This window comes from Bombina bombina, chromosome 11, assembly GCF_027579735.1.
Source record: "Bombina bombina isolate aBomBom1 chromosome 11, aBomBom1.pri, whole genome shotgun sequence".
Lineage (NCBI taxonomy): Eukaryota > Metazoa > Chordata > Amphibia > Anura > Bombinatoridae > Bombina > Bombina bombina.
In genome coordinates, this window is record NC_069509.1 from 7049447 (window position 1) to 7072231 (window position 22785).

Sequence of the window (22785 nt, forward strand, 5' to 3'; positions counted from 1 at the left end):
GAAGCATTTTTGCTAATGCATGTATATTACAAAGTTGCTTATGTTTAATACCAAAATGCACCCATGTGATTTCCAATTTTGGCTGGAATATCCCTTTAAACACCTAATTGTGTACCTTGTGGCATTGATGTTTAGATTCCACTTATTTGTCCATAATGCCTCATTTTTTAATATTGATACTCATTGATCCCCTCTCTTGGAACATCAGCTCTGTCACAAATGTTTGTATCGTCACTACACAGCAGCATTTCCTAAAGCGATCTGCTGATATTACTGATATATAAGTTAAACAAAACAGGCCCAAGGATGTATCTCTGAGGCACATCACTACCAATGCACTGCATTAATGAAACACTCTACCATCTATCCTATTCTAAAGTGCAATCTATGCAGTTAGTTTATTCATTTATTTGCAGACCGTTTCAGATGCTTTACTAAAATCTAGATCAGATCTACTGCTACACCCTTGTCTGTCACTTTAGTTACATTAACCAACTGGATTATTATTGATATGATGTTGCTACAGACAAACCCAGTGCTATGTAAAATAAGGCATAATTCTTCTATTTAGTATTCATTTTCCTAGTACTGAAGTCATCTTCACAGGCCTACAGTTACCAGAGTCTTCTATTACTCTTTATATGAAGAGCTATTCTCCAATCATCAGAAGTCATTAGGGTGTCTTTCTCCTACATGTACTGGTCACATTAATTATCTTTCTGTCCTGGTGTCTGTAGAGTCAGAATGACAACACTATGAAACACTTTATACAAAATGTTTATTACATGTTTATCAAGTTTGGTTTTCGCAGCTCCTGTATTTCTTTCCCCAGCCAGTGGTGCAGATCTCTGAAGTCTGCACGCCACATCACTTCATCTAAGTCTTCTGTATGTCCAGTGGCCCCTGTTAGACCTAGGTACTGTCCCTTTAACTCTATCAAGAGTGCTTGAGTATAACCCAGGCTAGCACTAAGTAGTGCACGCACCCATGATTCCAGCTCTTTCTGGCATTCAGCTGCCATATTGTAGACACGAGAGACAGAGTACAGAGAGAATGCGTATTCCAGGCGGGAGTGTCGCAGAGACACGGAGCTTCCCTCTAGGAGGATAAGACAAGGGGGATGTTGGTCTCCCTTCCGCTCCCAGTAAAGAAGAACATTTCCCCGCAACCAAAACCAGCGCTTCTGGTATGATGTGTGACGGCCCCCCTTCTTCAGGAGATAACCTTCCTTATCGGGGGGCGAAATCGCCAGATGAGAACTGACCTTTAGCTTCATTAAGCACCTGTAGCAGACAAGGAAAGAAAAAACAACTCAAAGTTCCATCTAGTCACCCCAACTGGCATCAGACCCCTGTTCAGACAACTTGATAGTCTGGCCTAATCATAACAAGAGCTATTATGCCAGCCACCTAGCATTAGATTTGAACAGGGGTGTATTCTGGCTTAGGCAAATTAGACCTGTGCCTAGGGCAGCAGAATTTGGGGGGGCAGAAAATTTTGATGGGTAGTGCAATGGCATGATGTCATGATGAGACCAACAAACCATTAATTAGAATGCAGGGCAAGTTTGCATAACAATATATTCTAAGCACCTTACTCATTGCTGCTCTTAATATAACAGGGCCCTACAATGCCCCACAGTAACTGCTGGTTGTGCCGGGAGTAAGGGAAAGCGAGACAGACCTCACACAATAGCAATCTCACTGTTCTAATGCTCTACTCTCTCACTCTAACCAACACTCTGCCATCCCCTCTGACAATCTCTCTGCCGTCCCCTCTCACCAACTCTCTGCCATCCCCTCTCACCAACTCTCTGCCATCCCCTCTCACCAACTCTCTGCCATCCCTTTTTACCAACTCTCTGCCATCCCCTCTCACAAACTCTCTGCCATCTCCTCTGACAATCTCTCTGCCGTCCCCTCTCACCAACTCTCTGCCATCCCCTCTCACCAACTCTCTGCCATCCCTTTTTACCAACTCTCTGCCATCCCCTCTCACCAACTCTCTGCCATCCCCTCTGACAATCTCTCTGCCGTCCCCTCTCACCAACTCTCTGCCATCCCCTCTCACCAACTCTCTGCCATCCCCTCTCACCAACTCTCTGCCATCCCTTTTTACCAACTCTCTGCCATCCCCTCTCACCAACTCTCTGCCATCCCCTCTCACCAACTCTCTGCCATCCCTTTTTACCAACTCTCTGCCATCCCCTCTCACCAACTCTCTGCCATCCCCTCTGACAATCTCTCTGCCGTCCCCTCTCACCAACTCTCTGCCATCCCCTCTCACCAACTCTCTGCCATCCCCTCTCACCAACTCTCTGCCATCCCCTCTCACCAACTGTATGCCGTCCCCTCTCACCAACTCTCTGCCGTCCCCTCTCACCAACTCTCTGCAATCCCCTCTCACCAACAACATCAGGATAGTGCAGCCAACAGCGTCAGGTTGTTAAGCACGCTAAGGTGCCAACCGAGCTAAAACCCAGCATGAGACGACCACTCTCACGCTCACCAACATTCTGCCGTCCCCTCTCGCCCACATGAACAGTCTGCCGTCCCCTCTCACTCCTGCCAACACTTTGCCATTCCCCTCTTGCTCTTGCCAACACTCTGCCATCCCCTCTCTCTCTACCTCTCGCCAACACTCTATCTCTCCTCTTGCCAACACTCTGCCCCCTTCTCGCTCTCACCAACACTCTGCCCCTTCTCGCTCTCACCAACACTCTGCCCCTTCTCACTCTCACCAACACTCTGCCCCCCCTCTGACCAACACTTTGCCACCCCCTTGCTCTTGCCAACACTATGTCGTCCCCTCTCGCTTTTACCAACACTATGTCGTCCCCTCTCGCTCTCACCAACACTATGTCGTCCCCTCTCGCTCTCACCAACTCTTGCTCTACCATTTCACTCACGCCAAAACGCTGCTGTTCCCACTCGCAATTACCCTCTTGCTCTCACCAATACTCTGCCGCCCCCTTTCTCTCTTACCAACACTTTGCTGTCCCCTCTCTTTCTCGCCAATACTCTGCCATCCTGTCTAACACCATCACTCTGCAGTTCCGTCCCCTCTCATATCCGTCCCCTTTCGCTCAGTGTCCATCTATCCCTTTGTTACTCTGCCATTCCCTCTCACTCTTACCAATAATTTGCCCTCCCTTTACTCTCTCACCAATGCTCTGTCATTATCATTTGCTCTCATCGATGGTCTACCATCCTCACTCACTCTCATCCACCTTCTGCCAACCCCCACTTGCTCTCATCCCCTTTCCATTCCTACTTGCTCTCATCCATGTTCTGCCATCCTCACTCACTTTCATCCATGCTCTGCCATCCTTACTCATGCTGACTAACATTCTGCCATCCTCCCACGCTCTCACCAACACTCTGCCATCCTTACTCATGCTGACTAACATTCTGCCATCCTCCCACGCTCTCACCAACACTCTGCCATCCTTACTCATGCTGACTAACATTCTGCCATCCTCCCACGCTCTCACCAACACTCTGCCATCCTTACTCATGCTGACTAACATTCTGCCATCCTCCCACGCTCTCACCAACACTCTGCCATCCTTACTCATGCTGACTAACATTCTGCCATCCTCCCACGCTCTCACCAACACTCTGCCATCCTTACTCATGCTGACTAACATTCTGCCATCCTCCCACGCTCTCACCAACACTCTGCCATCCTTACTCATGCTGACTAACATTCTGCCATCCTCCCACGCTCTCACCAACACTCTGCCATCCTTACTCATGCTGACTAACATTCTGCCATCCTCCCACGCTCTCACCAACACTCTGCCATCCTTACTCATGCTGACTAACATTCTGCCATCCTCCCACGCTCTCACCAACACTCTGCCATCCTTACTCATGCTGACTAACATTCTGCCATCCTCCCACGCTCTCACCAACACTCTGCCATCCTTACTCATGCTGACTAACATTCTGCCATCCTCCCACGCTCTCACCAACACTCTGCCATCCTTACTCATGCTGACTAACATTCTGCCATCCTCCCACGCTCTCACCAACACTCTGCCATCCTTACTCATGCTGACTAACATTCTGCCATCCTCCCACGCTCTCACCAACACTCTGCCATCCTTACTCATGCTGACTAACATTCTGCCATCCTCCCACGCTCTCACCAACACTCTGCCATCCTTACTCATGCTGACTAACATTCTGCCATCCTCCCACGCTCTCACCAACACTCTGCCATCCCTTCTTACTCTCACTAATGTTCTGCAGTCATCACTCGCTCTCATTAATGCTCTAAAGTATGTCACTCATTAACGCTATGCTATCCCCTCTCACTCACTCTCACCGACCTCTTCCATCTCCTCTCACTAATTCTCTGAAGTATGTCACTCATTAACGCTATGCTATCCCCTCTCACTAACATTCTGCCGCCCTCACTCACTCTCACCGACCTCTTCCATCTCCTCTCACTAATTCTCTGAAGTATGTCACTCATTAACGCTATGCTATCCCCTCTCACTAACATTCTGCCGCCCTCACTCACTCTCACCGACCTCTTCCATCTCCTCTCACTAATGCTCTAAAGTATGTCACTCATTAACGCTATGCTATCCCCTCTCACTAACATTCTGCCGCCCTCACTCACTCTCACCGACCTCTTCCATCTCCTCTCACTAATTCTCTGAAGTATGTCACTCATTAACGCTATGCTATCCCCTCTCACTAACATTCTGCCGCCCTCACTCACTCTCACCGACCTCTTCCATCTCCTCTCACTAATTCTCTGAAGTATGTCACTCATTAACACTTTGCCATCCCCTTTCACTCATTGTATATCACTTTGCTACTCTGCTGTCCCCTCTCATGAATATTTTGCAGTCCTGTGACTCATTAACGATCTGTCGTCCATTCTCACTCACGCCAACACTCTGCCATCCTCAATCACTCTCACTGTAATGGAGTTTAGAAACCATTTTGCATGAATGACACTAAAAGGGTTAAAGATGATCCTTTATATAGGCAAGATGCAGGAGGGTCTGTAAGCAGTGCAGAGATTCAGCCCTAATGGGATACAGGTGTCTGATGTAAAGCCAGCAGCCCTTGTTCTCAGTTTACCTCAGTCAGGGGAGAGATACTGAGCCTGTAGGACATGTGGCTGAGTGCTATAAGCTATCGGTAAGAAAACGTTCTTTAACCCCTTAATGACCATGATGTACCCTGTGCATTGCTCGTCATTAAGGGTTTTTCGGCACATAATAGTGCAGGTCTCGTCACCAGTGGCAAGACTGCGCTCTTATGACCTCCCTCCTTAAATATAAAAAAAAAAACAAGCTTCATTAAAAGACCAGCAATGTAAAGGGTACATTGACACTGTTAAGTATTAAATATATTTGTAAATATTGTCTTTGTGTTGCATTGTTTAGGTCACTGTTATGTGGAAAATTTCAAATAGAAGGATTTTTTAATTGACTTAACCCCTTTGATGCGCATAACAACGTACAGCTCATCGTGCACATCCCACCCTGCATCAAGCCCTTTTCGTCATGCAAGGGATTGGCATTAAAACACTGTTTTCAGCAATTCCCCCGGACTACAGGCTGGAGGTCGTTGATGGCCTAGTGGGAGGAACTCCTAGGCTTCATGGACATGTAGCTGTAAGGGAGATGGATGGGAGGGGGGTTATTCAAACCCCTCAATCTCAGCTCTCTTAGCAGCTACAAACCTCCGTGACCCCTCATTAGAAAGAGAATAGTCTAATGGGTCTTGGAGCAGTAACATGAAGCAGATCTTTTGTGTGGTCAGGCAATCACTGTGGGTAACAGTATAGTCAGGCGATCACTGTGGGTAACAGTGTGGCCAAGCAATCACTGTGGGTAACAGTATGGTCAGGCAATCACTGTGGGCAACAGTGTGGTCAACAGTGTGGTCAGGCGATCACTGTGGGCAACAGTGTGGTCAGGCGATCACTGTGGGTAACAGTATGGTCAGACTATAACTGTGGGTAACAGCGTGGTCAGGCTATAACTGTGGGTAACAGCGTGGTCAGGCTATAACTGTGGGTCGTGGTCAGGCGATCACTGTGGGTAACAGTGCGGTCAGGCTATAACTGTGGGTAACAGTATGGTCAGGCGATCACTGTGTGTAACAGCGTGGCCAGGCTATAACTGTGGGTAACAGCGTGGTCAGGCGATCACTATGGGTAACAGCGTGGTCAGGCGATCACTATGGGTAACAGCGTGGTCAGGCTATAACTGTGGGTAACAGTGTGGTCAAACGATCACTGTGGGTAACAGTGTGGTCTGGCTATAACTATGGGTAACAGCGTGATCAGACGATCACTGTGGGTAACAGTGTGGTCTGGCTATAACTGTGGGTAACAGCGTGGTCAGGCGATCACTATGGGTAACAGTGTGGTCAGGCTATAACTATGGGTAACAGCGTGATCAGACGATCACTGTGGGTAACAGTGTGGTCTGGCTATAACTGTGGGTAACAGCGTGGTCAGGCGATCACTATGGGTAACAGTGTGGTCAGGCTATAACTGTGGGTAACAGCGTGGTCAGGCAATCACTGTGGGTAACAGCGTGGTCAGGCAATCACTGTGGGTAACAGCGTGGTCAGGTGATCACTGTGGGTAACAGCGTGGTCAGGCGATCACTGTGGGTAACAGCGTGGTCAGGCGATCACTGTGGGTAACAGCGTGGTCAGGCGATCACTGTGGGTAACAGCGTGGTCAGGCGATCACTGTGGGTAACAGCGTGTTCAGGCGATCACTGTGGGTAACAGCGTGGTCAGGCGATCACTATGGGTAACAGCGTGGTCAGGCGATCACTGTGGGTAACAGTGTGGTCAGGCGATAACTGTGGGCAACAGCGTGGTCAGGCGATCACTATGGGTAACAGTGTGGTCAGGCGATCACTGTGGGTAACAGCGTGGTCAGGCAATAACTGTGGGTAACAGCGTGGTCAGGCGATCACTATGGGTAACAGCGTGGTCAGGCTATAACTGTGGGTAACAGCGTGGTCAGGCTATCACTGTGGGTAACAGCGTGGTCAGGCGATCACTGTGGGTAACAGCGTGGTCAGGCGATCACTGTGGGTAACAGCGTGGTCAGGCGATCACTGTGGGTAACAGCGTGGTCAGGCGATCACTGTGGGTAACAGCGTGGTCAGGCGATCACTGTGGGTAACAGCGTGGTCAGGCGATCACTATGGGTAACAGCGTGGTCAGGCGATCACTGTGGGTAACAGCGTGGTCAGGCGATCACTATGGGTAACAGCGTGGTCAGGCGATAACTGTGGGTAACAGTGTGTATGGCTGTGAGGTCTGGGGCCAAACACTGACCCAGAACTACCGAGAATGGGACAAAACTCTCACCGAAATTGCCCATCTCCAATTCTGTAAATATGCACTGCGGGTACACAGAAGCGCCCCTAACAATGGGTGCAGAGCAGAGCTGGGAAGATTCCCATTGTTGCTACCAATGCAAAAACGGGTGTACAAATTCTGGTGTCACCTCACAAATAGTGACACAAGCACACTTTACCACCAAGCACTCTGTGACCCAGCATCAAAAGCATTTAGAGAATATACATCAGACCTGCAAAACCACATCAGCAAAAGCACAGCCCATGAGAGAGTCACCAAACACCTTACAAACAGCTCTGAAGGAGAGGTACACTGGGCACTGGGAGGTACAGACTGGGTAACAGAACAAGAGGGAGTGTTACAGTTCACTACAGAGAGAGTACAGACTAGCTGAGTATCTCACATGTGTCACTAAACACCTTACACACAGCTCTGAAGGAGAGGTACACTGGGCACTGGGGGTACAGACTGGGTAACAGAACAAGAGGGAGTGTTACAGGTCACTACAGAGAGTACAGACTAGCTGAGTATCTCACATGTGTCACTAAACACCTTACACACAGCTCTGAAGGAGAGGTACACTGGTCACTGGGAGGTACAGACTGGGTAACAGAACAAGAGGGAGTGTTACAGGTCACTACAGAGAGAGAGTACAGACTAGCTGAGTATCTCACATGTGTCACTAAACACCTTACACACAGCTCTGAAGGAGAGGTACACTGGGCACTGGGAGGTACAGACTGGGTAACAGAACAAGAGGGAGTGTTACAGGTCACTACAGAGAGAGTACAGACTAGCTGAGTATCTCACATGTGTCACTAAACACCTTACACACAGCTCTGAAGGAGAGGTACACTGGGCACTGGGAGGTACAGACTGGGTAACAGAACAAGAGGGAGTGTTACAGGTCACTACAGAGAGAGTACAGACTAGCTGAGTATCTCACATGTGTCACTAAACACCTTACACACAGCTCTGAAGGAGAGGTACACTGGGCACTGGGAGGTACAGACTGGGTAACAGAACAAGAGGGAGTGTTACAGGTCACTACAGAGAGAGTACAGACTAGCTGAGTATCTCACACGTGTCACTAAACACCTTACACACAGCTCTGAAGGAGAGGTACACTGGGCACTGGGAGGTACAGACTGGGTAACAGAACAAGAGGGAGTGTTACAGGTCACTACAGAGAGAGTACAGACTAGCTGAGTATCTCACATGTGTCACTAAACACCTTACACACAGCTCTGAAGGTGAGGTACACTGAGCACTGGGAGGTACAGACTGGGTAACAGAACAAGAGGGAGTGTTACAGGTCACTACAGAGAGAGTACAGACTAGCTGAGTATCTCACATGTGTCACTAAACACCTTACACACAGCTCTGAAGGTGAGGTACACTGAGCACTGGGAGGTACAGACTGGGTAACAGAACAAGAGGGAGTGTTACAGGTCACTACAGAGAGAGTACAGACTAGCTGAGTGTCTCACATGTGTCACTAAACACCTTACACACAGCTCTGAAGGAGAGGTACACTGGGCACTGGGAGGTACAGACTGGGTAATAGAACAAGAGGGAGTGTTACAGGTCACTACAGAGAGAGTACAGACTAGCTGAGTATCTCACATGTGTCACTAAACACCTTACACACAGCTCTGAAGGAGAGGTACACTGGGCACTGGGAGGTACAGACTGGGTAACAGAACAAGAGGCAGTGTTACAGGTCACTACAGAGAGAGTACAGACTAGCTGAGTATCTCACATGTGTCACTAAACACCTTACACACAGCTCTGAAGGAGAGGTACACTGGGTACTGGGAGGTACAGACTGGGTAACAGAACAAGAGGGAGTGTTACAGGTCACTACAGAGAGAGTACAGACTAGCTGAGTATCTCACATGTGTCACTAAACACCTTACACACAGCTCTGAAGGAGAGGTACACTGGGCACTGGGACGTACAGACTGGGTAACAGAACAAGAGGGAGTGTTACAGGTCACTACAGAGAGAGTACAGACTAGCTGAGTATCTCACATGTGTCACTAAACACCTTACACACAGCTCTGAAGGAGAGGTACACTGGGCACTGGGAGGTACAGACTGGGTAACAGAACAAGAGGGAGTGTTACAGGTCACTACAGAGAGAGTACAGACTAGCTGAGTATCTCACATGTGTCACTAAACACCTTACACACAGCTCTGAAGGAGAGGTACACTGGGCACTGGGAGGAACAGATAGGGTAACAGAACAAGAGGGAGTGTTACAGGTCACTACAGAGAGAGTACAGACTAGCTGAGTATCTCACATGTGTCACTAAACACCTTACACACAGCTCTGAAGGAGAGGTACACTGGGCACTGGGAGGTACAGACTGGGTAACAGAACAAGAGGGAGTGTTACAGGTCACTACAGAGAGAGTACAGACTAGCTGAGTATCTCACACGTGTCACTAAACACCTTACACACAGCTCTGAAGGAGAGGTACACTGGGCACTGGGAGGTACAGACTGGGTAACAGAACAAGAGGGAGTGTTACAGGTCACTACAGAGAGAGTACAGACTAGCTGAGTATCTCACATGTGTCACTAAACACCTTACACACAGCTCTGAAGGAGAGGTACACTGGGCACTGGGAGGTACAGACTGGGTAACAGAACAAGAGGGAGTGTTACAGGTCACTACAGAGAGTACAGACTAGCTGAGTATCTCACATGTGTCACTAAACACCTTACACACAGCTCTGAAGGAGAGGTACACTGGGCACTGGGAGGTACAGACTGGGTAACAGAACAAGAGGGAGTGTTACAGGTCACTACAGAGAGAGTACAGACTAGCTGAGTATCTCACATGTGTCACTAAACACCTTACACACAGCTCTGAAGGAGAGGTACACTGGGCACTGGGAGGTACAGACTGGGTAACAGAACAAGAGGGAGTGTTACAGGTCACTACAGAGAGAGTACAGACTAGCTGAGTATCTCACATGTGTCACTAAACACCTTACACACAGCTCTGAAGGAGAGGTACACTGGGCACTGGGAGGTACAGACTGGGTAACAGAACAAGAGGGAGTGTTACAGGTCACTACAGAGAGTACAGACTAGCTGAGTATCTCACATGTGTCACTAAACACCTTACACACAGCTCTGAAGGAGAGGTACACTGGGCACTGGGAGGTACAGACTGGGTAACAGAACAAGAGGGAGTGTTACAGGTCACTACAGAGAGAGTACAGACTAGCTGAGTGTCTCACACGTGTCACTAAACACCTTACAAACAGCTCTGAAGGAGAGGTACACTGGGCACTGGGAGGTACAGACTGGGTAACAGAACAAGAGGGAGTGTTACAGGTCACTACAGAGAGAGTACAGACTAGCTGAGTATCTCACATGTGTCACTAAACACCTTACACACAGCTCTGAAGGAGAGGTACACTGGGCACTGGGAGGTACAGACTGGGTAACAGAACAAGAGGGAGTGTTACAGGTCACTACAGAGAGAGTACAGACTAGCTGAGTATCTCACATGTGTCACTAAACACCTTACACACAGCTCTGAAGGAGAGGTACACTGGGCACTGGGAGGTACAGACTGGGTAACAGAACAAGAGGGAGTGTTACAGGTCACTACAGAGAGTACAGACTAGCTGAGTATCTCACATGTGTCACTAAACACCTTACACACAGCTCTGAAGGAGAGGTACACTGGGCACTGGGAGGTACAGACTGGGTAACAGAACAAGAGGGAGTGTTACAGGTCACTACAGAGAGAGTACAGACTAGCTGAGTATCTCACATGTCACTAAACACCTTACACACAGCTCTGAAGGAGAGGTACACTGGGCACTGGGAGGTACAGACTGGGTAACAGAACAAGAGGGAGTGTTACAGGTCACTACAGAGAGTACAGACTAGCTGAGTATCTCACATGTGTCACTAAACACCTTACACACAGCTCTGAAGGAGAGGTACACTGGGCACTGGGAGGTACAGACTGGGTAACAGAACAAGAGGGAGTGTTACAGGTCACTACAGAGAGAGTACAGACTAGCTGAGTATCTCACATGTGTCACTAAACACCTTACACACAGCTCTGAAGGAGAGGTACACTGGGCACTGGAGGTACAGACTGGGTAACAGAACAAGAGGGAGTGTTACAGGTCACTACAGAGAGAATACAGACTAGCTGAGTATCTCACATGTGTCACTAAACACCTTACACACAGCTCTGAAGGAGAGGTACACTGGGCACTGGGAGGTACAGACTGGGTAACAGAACAAGAGGGAGTGTTACAGGTCACTACAGAGAGAGTACAGACTAGCTGAGTATCTCACATGTGTCACTAAACACCTTACACACAGCTCTGAAGGAGAGGTACACTGGGCACTGGGAGGTACAGACTGGGTAACAGAACAAGAGGGAGTGTTACAGGTCACTACAGAGAGAGTACAGACTAGCTGAGTATCTCACATGTGTCACCTAAACACCTTACACACAGCTCTGAAGGAGAGGTACACTGGGCACTGGGAGGTACAGACTGGGTAACAGAACAAGAGGGAGTGTTACAGGTCACTACAGAGAGTACAGACTAGCTGAGTATCTCACATGTGTCACTAAACACCTTACACACAGCTCTGAAGGAGAGGTACACTGGGCACTGGGAGGTACAGACTGGGTAACAGAACAAGAGGGAGTGTTACAGGTCACTACAGAGAGAGTACAGACTAGCTGAGTATCTCACATGTGTCACTAAACACCTTACACACAGCTCTGAAGGAGAGGTACACTGGGCACTGGGAGGTACAGACTGGGTAACAGAACAAGAGGGAGTGTTACAGGTCACTACAGAGAGAGTACAGACTAGCTGAGTATCTCACATGTGTCACTAAACACCTTACACACAGCTCTGAAGGAGAGGTACACTGGGCACTGGGAGGTACAGACTGGGTAACAGAACAAGAGGGAGTGTTACAGGTCACTACAGAGAGAGTACAGACTAGCTGAGTATCTCACATGTGTCACTAAACACCTTACACACAGCTCTGAAGGAGAGGTACACTGGGCACTGGGAGGTACAGACTGGGTAACAGAACAAGAGGGAGTGTTACAGGTCACTACAGAGAGAGTACAGACTAGCTGAGTATCTCACATGTGTCACTAAACACCTTACACACAGCTCTGAAGGAGAGGTACACTGGGCACTGGGAGGTACAGACTGGGTAACAGAACAAGAGGGAGTGTTACAGGTCACTACAGAGAGAGTACAGACTAGCTGAGTATCTCACATGTGTCACTAAACACCTTACACACAGCTCTGAAGGAGAGGTACACTGGGCACTGGGAGGTACAGACTGGGTAACAGAACAAGAGGGAGTGTTACAGGTCACTACAGAGAGAGTACAGACTAGCTGAGTATCTCACATGTGTCACTAAACACCTTACACACAGCTCTGAAGGAGAGGTACACTGGGCACTGGGAGGTACAGACTGGGTAACAGAACAAGAGGGAGTGTTACAGGTCACTACAGAGAGAGTACAGACTAGCTGAGTATCTCACATGTGTCACTAAACACCTTACACACAGCTCTGAAGGAGAGGTACACTGGGCACTGGGAGGTACAGACTGGGTAACAGAACAAGAGGGAGTGTTACAGGTCACTACAGAGAGAGTACAGACTAGCTGAGTATCTCACATGTGTCACTAAACACCTTACACACAGCTCTGAAGGAGAGGTACACTGAGCACTGGGAGGTACAGACTGGGTAACAGAACAAGAGGGAGTGTTACAGGTCACTACAGAGAGAGTACAGACTAGCTGAGTATCTCACATGTGTCACTAAACACCTTACAAACAGCTCTGAAGGAGAGGTACACTGGGCACTGGGAGGTACAGACTGGGTAACAGAACAAGAGGGAGTGTTACAGGTCACTACAGAGAGAGTACAGACTAGCTGAGTATCTCACATGTGTCACCAAACACCTTACACACAGCTCTGAAGGAGAGGTACACTGGGCACTGGGAGGTACAGACTGGGTAACAGAACAAGAGGGAGTGTTACAGGTCACTACAGAGAGAGTACAGACTAGCTGAGTATCTCACATGTGTCACTAAACACCTTACACACAGCTCTGAAGGAGAGGTACACTGGGCACTGGGAGGTACAGACTGGGTAACAGAACAAGAGGGAGTGTTACAGGTCACTACAGAGAGAGTACAGACTAGCTGAGTATCTCACATGTGTCACTAAACACCTTACACACAGCTCTGAAGGAGAGGTACACTGGGCACTGGGAGGTACAGACTGGGTAACAGAACAAGAGGGAGTGTTACAGGTCACTACTGAGAGAATACAGACTAGCTGAGTATCTCACATGTGTCACTAAACACCTTACACACAGCTCTGAAGGAGAGGTACACTGGGCACTGGGAGGTACAGTCTGGGTAACAGAACAAGAGGGAGTGTTACAGGTCACTACAGAGAGAGTACAGACTAGCTGAGTATCTCACATGTGTCACCAAACACCTTACACACAGCTCTGAAGGAGAGGTACACTGGGCACTGGGAGGTACAGACTGGGTAACAGAACAAGAGGGAGTGTTACAGGTCACTACAGAGAGAGTACAGACTAGCTGAGTATCTCACATGTGTCACTAAACACCTTACACACAGCTCTGAAGGAGAGGTACACTGGGCACTGGGAGGTACAGACTGGGTAACAGAACAAGAGGGAGTGTTACAGGTCACTACAGAGAGAGTACAGACTAGCTGAGTATCTCACATGTGTCACCAAACACCTTACAAACAGCTCTGAAGGAGAGGTACACTGGGCACTGGGAGGTACAGACTGGGTAACATAACAAGAGGGAGTGTTACAGATCACTTTAGAGAGAGTACAGACTAGCTGAGTATCTCACATGTCACTAAACACCTTACACACAGCTCTGAAGGAGAGGTACACTGGGCACTGGGAGGTACAGACTGGGTAACAGAACAAGAGGGAGTGTTACAGGTCACTACAGAGAGAGTACAGACTAGCTGAGTATCTCACATGTGTCACTAAACACCTTACACACAGCTCTGAAGGAGAGGTACACTGGGCACTGTGAGGTACAGACTGGGTGACAGAACAAGAGGGAGTGTTACAGGTCACTACAGAGACTACAGACTAGCTGAGGATCTCACATGTGTCACTAAACACCTTACACACAGCTCTGAAGGAGAGGTACACTGAGCACTGGGAGGAACAGACTGGGTAACAGAACAAGAGGGAGCGTTACAGGTCACTACAGAGAGAGTACAGACTAGCTGAGTATCTCACATGTGTCACTAAACACCTTACACACAGCTCTGAAGGAGAGGTACACTGGGCACTGGGAGGTACAGACTGGGTAACAGAACAAGAGGGAGTGTTACAGGTCACTACAGAGAGTACAGACTAGCTGAGTATCTCACATGTGTCACTAAACACCTTACACACAGTTCTGAAGGAGAGGTACACTGGGCAATGGGAGGTACAGACTGGGTAACAGAACAAGAGGGATTGTTACAGGTCACTACAGAGAGAGTACAGACTATCTGAGTATCTCACATGTGTCACTAAACACCTTACACACAGCTCTGAAGGAGAGGTACACTGGGCACTGGGAGGTACAGACTGGGTAACAGAACAAGAGGGAGTGTTACAGGTCACTACAGAGAGAGTACAGACTAGCTGAGTATCTCACATGTGTCACTAAACACCTTACACACAGCTCTGAAGGAGAGGTACACTGGGCACTGGGAGGTACAGACTGGGTAACAGAACAAGAGGGAGTGTTACAGGTCACTACAGAGAGTACAGACTAGCTGAGTATCTCACATGTGTCACTAAACACCTTACACACAGCTCTGAAGGAGAGGTACACTGGGCACTGGGAGGTACAGACTGGGTAACAGAACAAGAGGGAGTGTTACAGGTCACTACAGAGAGTACAGACTAGCTGAGTATCTCACATGTGTCACTAAACACCTTACACACAGCTCTGAAGGAGAGGTACACTGGGCAATGGGAGGTACAGACTGGGTAACAGAACAAGAGGGAGTGTTACAGGTCACTACAGAGAGAGTACAGACTAGCTGAGTATCTCACATGTCACTAAACACCTTACACACAGCTCTGAAGGAGAGGTACACTGGGCACTGGGAGGTACAGACTGGGTAACAGAACAAGAGGGAGTGTTACAGGTCACTACAGAGAGAGTGCAGACTAGCTGAGTATCTCACATGTGTCACTAAACACCTTACACACAGCTCTGAAGGTGAGGTACACTGGGCACTGGGAGGAACAGATAGGGTAACAGAACAAGAGGGAGTGTTACAGGTCACTACAGAGAGAGTACAGACTAGCTGAGTATCTCACATGTGTCACTAAACACCTTACACACAGCTCTGAAGGAGAGGTACACTGAGCACTGGGAGGTACAGACTGGGTAACAGAACAAGATGGAGTGTTACAGGTCACTACAGAGAGAGTACAGACTAGCTGAGTATCTCACATGTGTCACCAAACACCTTACACACAGCTCTGAAGGAGAGGTAAACTGGGCACTGGGAGGTACAGACTGGGTAACAGAACAAGAGGGAGTGTTACAGGTCACTACAGAGTACAAACTAGCTGAGTATCTCACAAGTGTCACCAACCCAAAGCACAGACAGATACTCACTAAATACAGAATCTCTGACCACCAGCTGGAAATAGAGACTGGCAGATATCAGGCAAAATGGAGACCCAGGGCAGCCAGACAATGGTGCACAGTGTGACAGTGGGGACAGAGACTGAAGCGCACTTCCTCTTGTACTGTACAAGATACAAACTCTTAAGGGATAAATACTTCCCATAAATAATGAAAGAAATAACAGACTTCCCACAGATGTCGGAACAAGAAAGACTATGTGTACTCTTAGGAGAAAACAACAAAGCTACAAGGATAGTAGCAAGATATGTAGCAGACTGTCACATGACCAGAACCCCCAATCAGATTAAATGAACTATCATATTTACCCACTATACTCCTACTTTATTAATTGTTATTGATCTGTTTTATTGTAACATATTACTTTGGCAACACATGTAATAATGTCATGCTAATAAAGTATTCTTGACTTGACTTGACATGTGGTCAGGCAATAACTGTGGGTAACAGCGTGGTCAGGCGATCACTGTGTGTAACAGCGTGGTCAGGCGATCACTGTGTGTAACAGTGTGGTCAGGCGATCACTGTGGGTAACAGTGTGGTCAGGCGATCACTGTGGGTAACAGTGTGGTCAGGCGATCACTGTGGGTAACAGTGTGGTCAGGCGATCACTGTGGGTAACAGTATAGTCAGGCGATCACTGTGGGTAACAGTATAGTCAGGCGATCACTGTGGGTAACAGTATAGTCAGGCGATCACTGTGGGTAACAGTATAGTCAAGCGATCACTGTGGGTAACAGTATAGTCAGGCGATCACTGTGGGTAACAGTATAGTCAGGCAATCACTGTGGGTAACAGTATAGTCAGGCAATCACTGTGGGTAACAGTGTGGTCAGGCTATAACTGTGGGTAACAGCGTGGTCAGGCGATAACTGTGGGTAACAGCATGGTCAGGCGATAACTGTGGTAACAGCGTGGTCAGGCTATAACTGTGGGTAACAGCGTGGTCAGGCTATAACTGTGGGTAACAGCATGGTCAGGCTATAACTGTGGGTAACAGCGTGGTCAGGCTATAACTGTGGGTAACAGTATGGTCAGGCGATAACTGTGGGTAACAGCGTGGTCAGGCTATAACTGTGGGAAACAGCGTGGTCAGGCGATCCCTGTAGGTAACAGCATGGTCAGGCGATCCCTGTGGGTAACAGCGTGGTCAGGCGATAACTGTGGGTAACAGCGTGGTCAGGCTATAACTGTGGGTAACAGCGTGGTCAGGCTATAACTGTGGGTAACAGCGTGGTCAGGCGATAACTGTGGGTAACAGTGTGGTCAGGCGATAACTGTGGGTAACAGCGTGGTCAGGCGATAACTGTGGGTAACAGCGTGGTCAGGCGATAACTGTGGGTAACAGCGTGGTCAGGTGATAACTGTGGGTAACAGTGTGGTCAGGTGATAACTGTGGGTAACAGCGTGGTCAGGCGATCCCTGTGGGTAACAGCGTGGTCAGGCGATAACTGTGGGTAACAGCGTGGTCAGGTGATAACTGTGGGTAACAGTGTGGTCAGGTGATAACTGTGGGTAACAGCGTGGTCAGGCGATCCCTGTGGGTAACAGCGTGGTCAGGCGATCCCTGTGGCTGAGAGCTATAAACTTCCTGATCTCTGAATGAAAGAGTACTGTTTTGTAGAAAATTGCAAATAAAAGGAATTTTGATTCACTTAAAACTCTGTCCTGTCCTGAAATAAACCCATAATTAAAACAAAAGTTTAAAACAATAAATAATATGCAAAGGTACCTATGTGGAATACTCAAATAGTACATTAACATGAATCCATGTTTATCGACATACAAAAAGACTGGTAAGATGTGACAGTAGACAATCTTGATAATAATATGCAAATATATATATGGAAAAAGTACCACTAAAGCAATACTACACCACCTTGGTACACAAATGGGGCACTAAGCGCCCAGCGGGGTCTTGGCCGTGGTTTAGTGAGAAGTCACAAATTGTTCCTATCAGTTGAGTGTAATTTGTAATCCCAGGTTCAGTGAAAATATGATGTAGAATCTCCAAGCGTATACTTAGGTAGAGTCCAATATAGTTATGTTATAGATGATCCCTCATTAGTGATGGTGTAGGAGAAAAAAGGGGGATGTGACTGACAGCTCAAACAAATAGTGCAAAATGGTGGTGGTGGTGGGGGATAATCCTTCAACAAAGGATAAAAATACAAAAATGTGAAAAAATTGTTGTTACGGTACCAACTGTGTACCAAGGGTTAACCCCAGATGAACAATGTCCTGCATAGGGAATCAGCAATTCACAAACCAGCCAGTTTTCAGGTTTAAACAGAATGACATTTATTAAAAGGCTATGCCTAGTATTTATACAGGTTTGACACCCCCCCCCCCAGATGGGGGTTGAAAGACTGTTGTACATTACATGGAGGGAACAAGCCCTTTGACATGATACAATAGAATTATATTACTTAAACACTTCAACCACAAGACACTCTTGGCCCTTCTTATCACTTAGGCGTTTTCTCTCTGGAGGTGATCAAACAATAGAATGCTTAGCACTAATTAGATTATAGCTGGAGCCAGCAACTCTGTCTTTAGAAAATAGTTTCTTAGCTAAACACAATTAACTCCTTCAGTCCTGACAGAAGGGTCTGTCACATATCTCCCCCGTTGTGGAACACTCCGGCAGACCCGGCTTGACATTTTGGCGGGTCAACCTGGGGATGACCGGACTAGGAGGTGGTAGGCATGTCAGTTTGCCAGGACAATCCATCTGTATTCCCGTTATGAGAGAGAATTCCTGTCCATACAAACAAGAGTTCAAATTCCTCAGTGCCCAGACCAGGGCCAAACAGTCCTTCAAAATCCCATCAGCTTCTTTACGAGTTTTCTGTACCTGCTCTTTATAGGTATCCACAATCCCTTCATACTGACATAGGGTGCCCTTGAGTTGCTGCACCTCACTATGAGCCAGCGTCAGCTTCTCCTCCAGTGTCACTAAGTTTTTCTTTAATGTTTCATGTTCCACTCTCAAGCTGGTGTTTTCTGCAGTCTGTCGGTGCAGCTTGTCTAGCAGAGATTCCTGTTCTAAACGTGCTTTTTCCTCTGCGCTCCTCTTCTCCTTCATCAGCGCATTGTAACGGGACCTCCACATATCAATAGCGGATAGAGATTTACTGAGCTCAGCGTCCTGGGGCTTAGCAGCAGGTGGGTCAGTCTCTGCTGCACGGATCTGGGCACGGGTAGTCACAGAGTTAACATCAGCGGGACCCATAGGAGCGTAGGCAGAAACAAGGGGGGCCAAGTCATTTCCAAGGAGAACATCAGCAGGTAAGTCCTTCTTGACCCCCACATTCACAGGTCTAGCGCCCACTCCCCAATCCAAATGTACCCTGGCAACAGGTAGGCTGAACACATCGCCCCCTGCTACTCTCACAGCCACAGTGTCTCCAGTGTACTGTTTCTCAGACACCAAGTTCTTTTGAAGCAAGGTCATGGTAGCACCAGTATCCCGTAGACCACTGACCTTCTTCCCATTCACTTTAACCAGTTGCCGGTTATTCCGGTGGGCAGCTTGCACAAGGTCTGCCTCATGTAGGATGCTCCAGCATTCTTGCGCCTCTACGTAGCGGGCCGCAGGCTGAGGATTACGTGGGATTCCGCCGGCGGGTCTTCTCCAGGACTGCGCTTGGTTCGCTGCGTTTAGGGGACACTCTGGTCTTTTGTGCCCTAGTTGCTTACATCTAAAGCACCGAATAGGTTGTGAGTAGCACCGCAGGGCTCTCTGAGGGTAGTTCGTGGCCGGAGGCCGTGTGGTATAGTGGTGCGCCGGGGTTTGGTAACTGGCAGCTGCTGGGGTGACTGGGGGTCTGTACTCCACTCTAGCAGGGGGCTTAGTGGTAGCAGTGTCCAGTTTGCGGGCATCCGTATACTCATCTGCCAAGCGAGCCGCTTCCTGCAGGGTGGAGGGTTTACGGTCCCGAACCCACTCTCGAACTCCTGCGGGTAATTTGTCGAAGCAATGTTCCAACAGGAATAGCTGCAGCACCTCTTCCCCAGATATGGCTTGGCACCCCGCTATCCAGTGAGCTGCTGTGCGGTGCACCTTACATGCCCACTCAAGGTAGGAATCTCCAGCTAATTTAACAGTGTCTCTGAACCGTCTCCGGTATGCCTCCGGTGTAACCGCATACCTGGAGAGCAGAGCCTCTTTTACAGTATTATAATCCCTGACTTCCTCATCTGGAATGGCCCGAAAAGCCTCTCTGGCCCGGCCGGATAATTTTCCAGATAATATCGTGACCCAGTCCTCTGCGGGTACCTTGTGTAGTGCACATTGCCTCTTAAAATCCGCAAGGTACCCATCAATCTCTCCTTCTGTTTCCAGGAAGTTTTTAAAAGCTGCAAAATTTACTTTTCTCTTTTCCATCTTAGTCAGTATTGTAATAATCCCCCTCTTCCTGAGGTTACTGGCTTGTGTAGTTGCTCTTCTGGGCGATAAGGTTCATTCCGTCGCTGCCACCAATGTTACGGTACCAACTGTGTACCAAGGGTTAACCCCAGATGAACAATGTCCTGCATAGGAAATCAGCAATTCACAAACCAGCCAGTTTTCAGGTTTAAACAGAATGACATTTATTAAAGGCTAGATGCCTAGTATTTATACAGGTTTGACACCCCCCCCCCCCAGATGGGGGTTGAAAGACTGTTGTACATTACATGGAGGGAACAAGCCCTTTGACATGATACAATAGAATTATATTACTTAAACACTTCAACCACAAGACACTCTTGGCCCTTCTTATCACTTAGGCGTTTTCTCTCTGGAGGTGATCAAACAATAGAATGCTTAGCACTAATTAGATTATAGCTGGAGCCAGCAACTCTGTCTTTAGAAATTAGTTTCTTAGCTAAACACAATTAACTCCTTCAGTCCTGACAGAAGGGTCTGTCACAATTGTGATTTTTTTTTTTTTTAGCAGAAATTGCCAAAAGATGCCATTGATGAAAAAAGATGAAAACATGTGTTGAAGTTAGGATAAATACATTTGTAGGTGCAATATAAGTCTAAGTGATGAAAGTTACTGAATGAAAAATTATTCTCAAGGTTCAGTTGGGTGTTGCAAGATTAGTGCAGCTGGGTGCTGCAGGGTTAGTGCTGCGACCACAGGTGGAAATCCAGAGATTTTAGTGGATGTTCTGCTCCTAGCTGGATTTATGTGTGAAAGATCTGCTCCTAGCTGGATTTATCTGTGAAAGATCTGCTCCTAGCTGGATTTATCTGTGAAAGATCTGCTCCTAGCTGGATTTATGTGTGAAAGATCTGCTCCTAGCTGGATTTATCTGTGAAAGATGTGCTCCTAGCTGGATTTATCTGTGAAAGATCTGCTCCTAGCTGGATTTATCTGTGAAAGGACCAAGCATCTGGTAAGCCTTATTTCTACATCTATATCTACTTTGAGCAGCACTAACCCTGCAGCACCCAGCTACACTAATCTCGCAACACCCAACTGAACCTTGAGAATAATTTTTCATTCACTAACTTTCATCGCTTAGACTTATATTGCACCTACAAATGTATTTATCCTGACTTCAACACATGTTTTCATCTTTTTTCATCAATGGCATCTTTTGGCAATTTCTGCTAATAAAAATTTCACATTTTTACATTTTTGTATTTTTAACCTTTGTTGAAGGATTATCCCCCCACCACCACCACCATTTTGAACTATTTTTTGAGCTGTCAGTCACATCCCCCTTTTTTCTCCTACACCATCACTAATGAGGGATCATCTATAACATAATTATATTTGACTCTACCTAAGTATACGCTTGGAAATTCTACATCATATTTTCACTGAACCTGGGATTACAAATTACATTCAACTGATAGGAACAATTTGTGACTTCTCACTACACCACGGCCAAGACCCCGCTGGGCGCTTAGTGCCCCATTTGTGTACCAAGGTGGTGTAGTATTGCTTTAGTGGTACTTTCTTTAGTGGTACTTTTTCCATATATATATATGTATATATAGCTTTTATTCGCATATTATCATCAAGATTGTCTACTGTCACATCTTATCAGTCTTTTTGTATGTCGATAAACATGGATCCATGTTAATGTACTATTTGAGTATTCCACATAGGTACCTTTGCATATTATTTATTGTTTTAAACTTTTATTTTAATTATTTTTTTAATTGTCAACATTTATTGTCATGAATAAATACACGTGTACTACCTATTCACATCCTAGCCCACTTCTAGTTGAGGCACTCAGGCTACATCCATATATTCTTAGAGTTCCTTATTGACAGCTAGAGGTCAAGAGAGCCGGAGCATATAGGATTACACAGGCGCTAGGTATATATTCCATCAATCTTCTGAAATAAACCCTGCAGTGGCACACTATCACATATGGTGGCAGTGGTGCGGTGGGATTGGTCAGTGCCAAAGTGAGCAGCTGAAAGAATGTTAAAATGGTTGGCTGAAAACCAGGCCTTACAACAGCAGCAGCAGCGGGAATATATTCAGACACTGATTTCCCAACAGCAACAACATGTTGGGAATTAGGATGAGCCAGAAGCCTTTCTAAATACTTTTAAAAAAGTGGCAAAGGTCCTGCAGTGGCCCAAAGAACAGTGGGCAATATGGCTAGCTCCACAGTTTACTGGAGAAACCCAAGCTGCCTACAGAGCTTTGGGAGATGAAGTGTTCTGGAAAATAGGATC

General features: G+C 47.4%; 1 protein-coding gene across 1 annotated transcript in view; it reads right to left on the reverse strand.

Annotated features, from left to right (window-relative positions):
- Positions 1-761: 761 nt before the first annotated feature.
- LOC128642039 (sesquipedalian-1) overlaps positions 762-22785 on the reverse strand; it is a 39930-nt gene continuing 17906 nt past the window's right edge. The window contains exon 2 of the mRNA XM_053694687.1: positions 762-1283. Coding sequence (XP_053550662.1) covers positions 782-1276 — 495 coding nt within the window. The 5' untranslated portion in view covers positions 1277-1283 and the 3' untranslated portion in view covers positions 762-781. The remainder of the gene's footprint in view (positions 1284-22785) is intronic.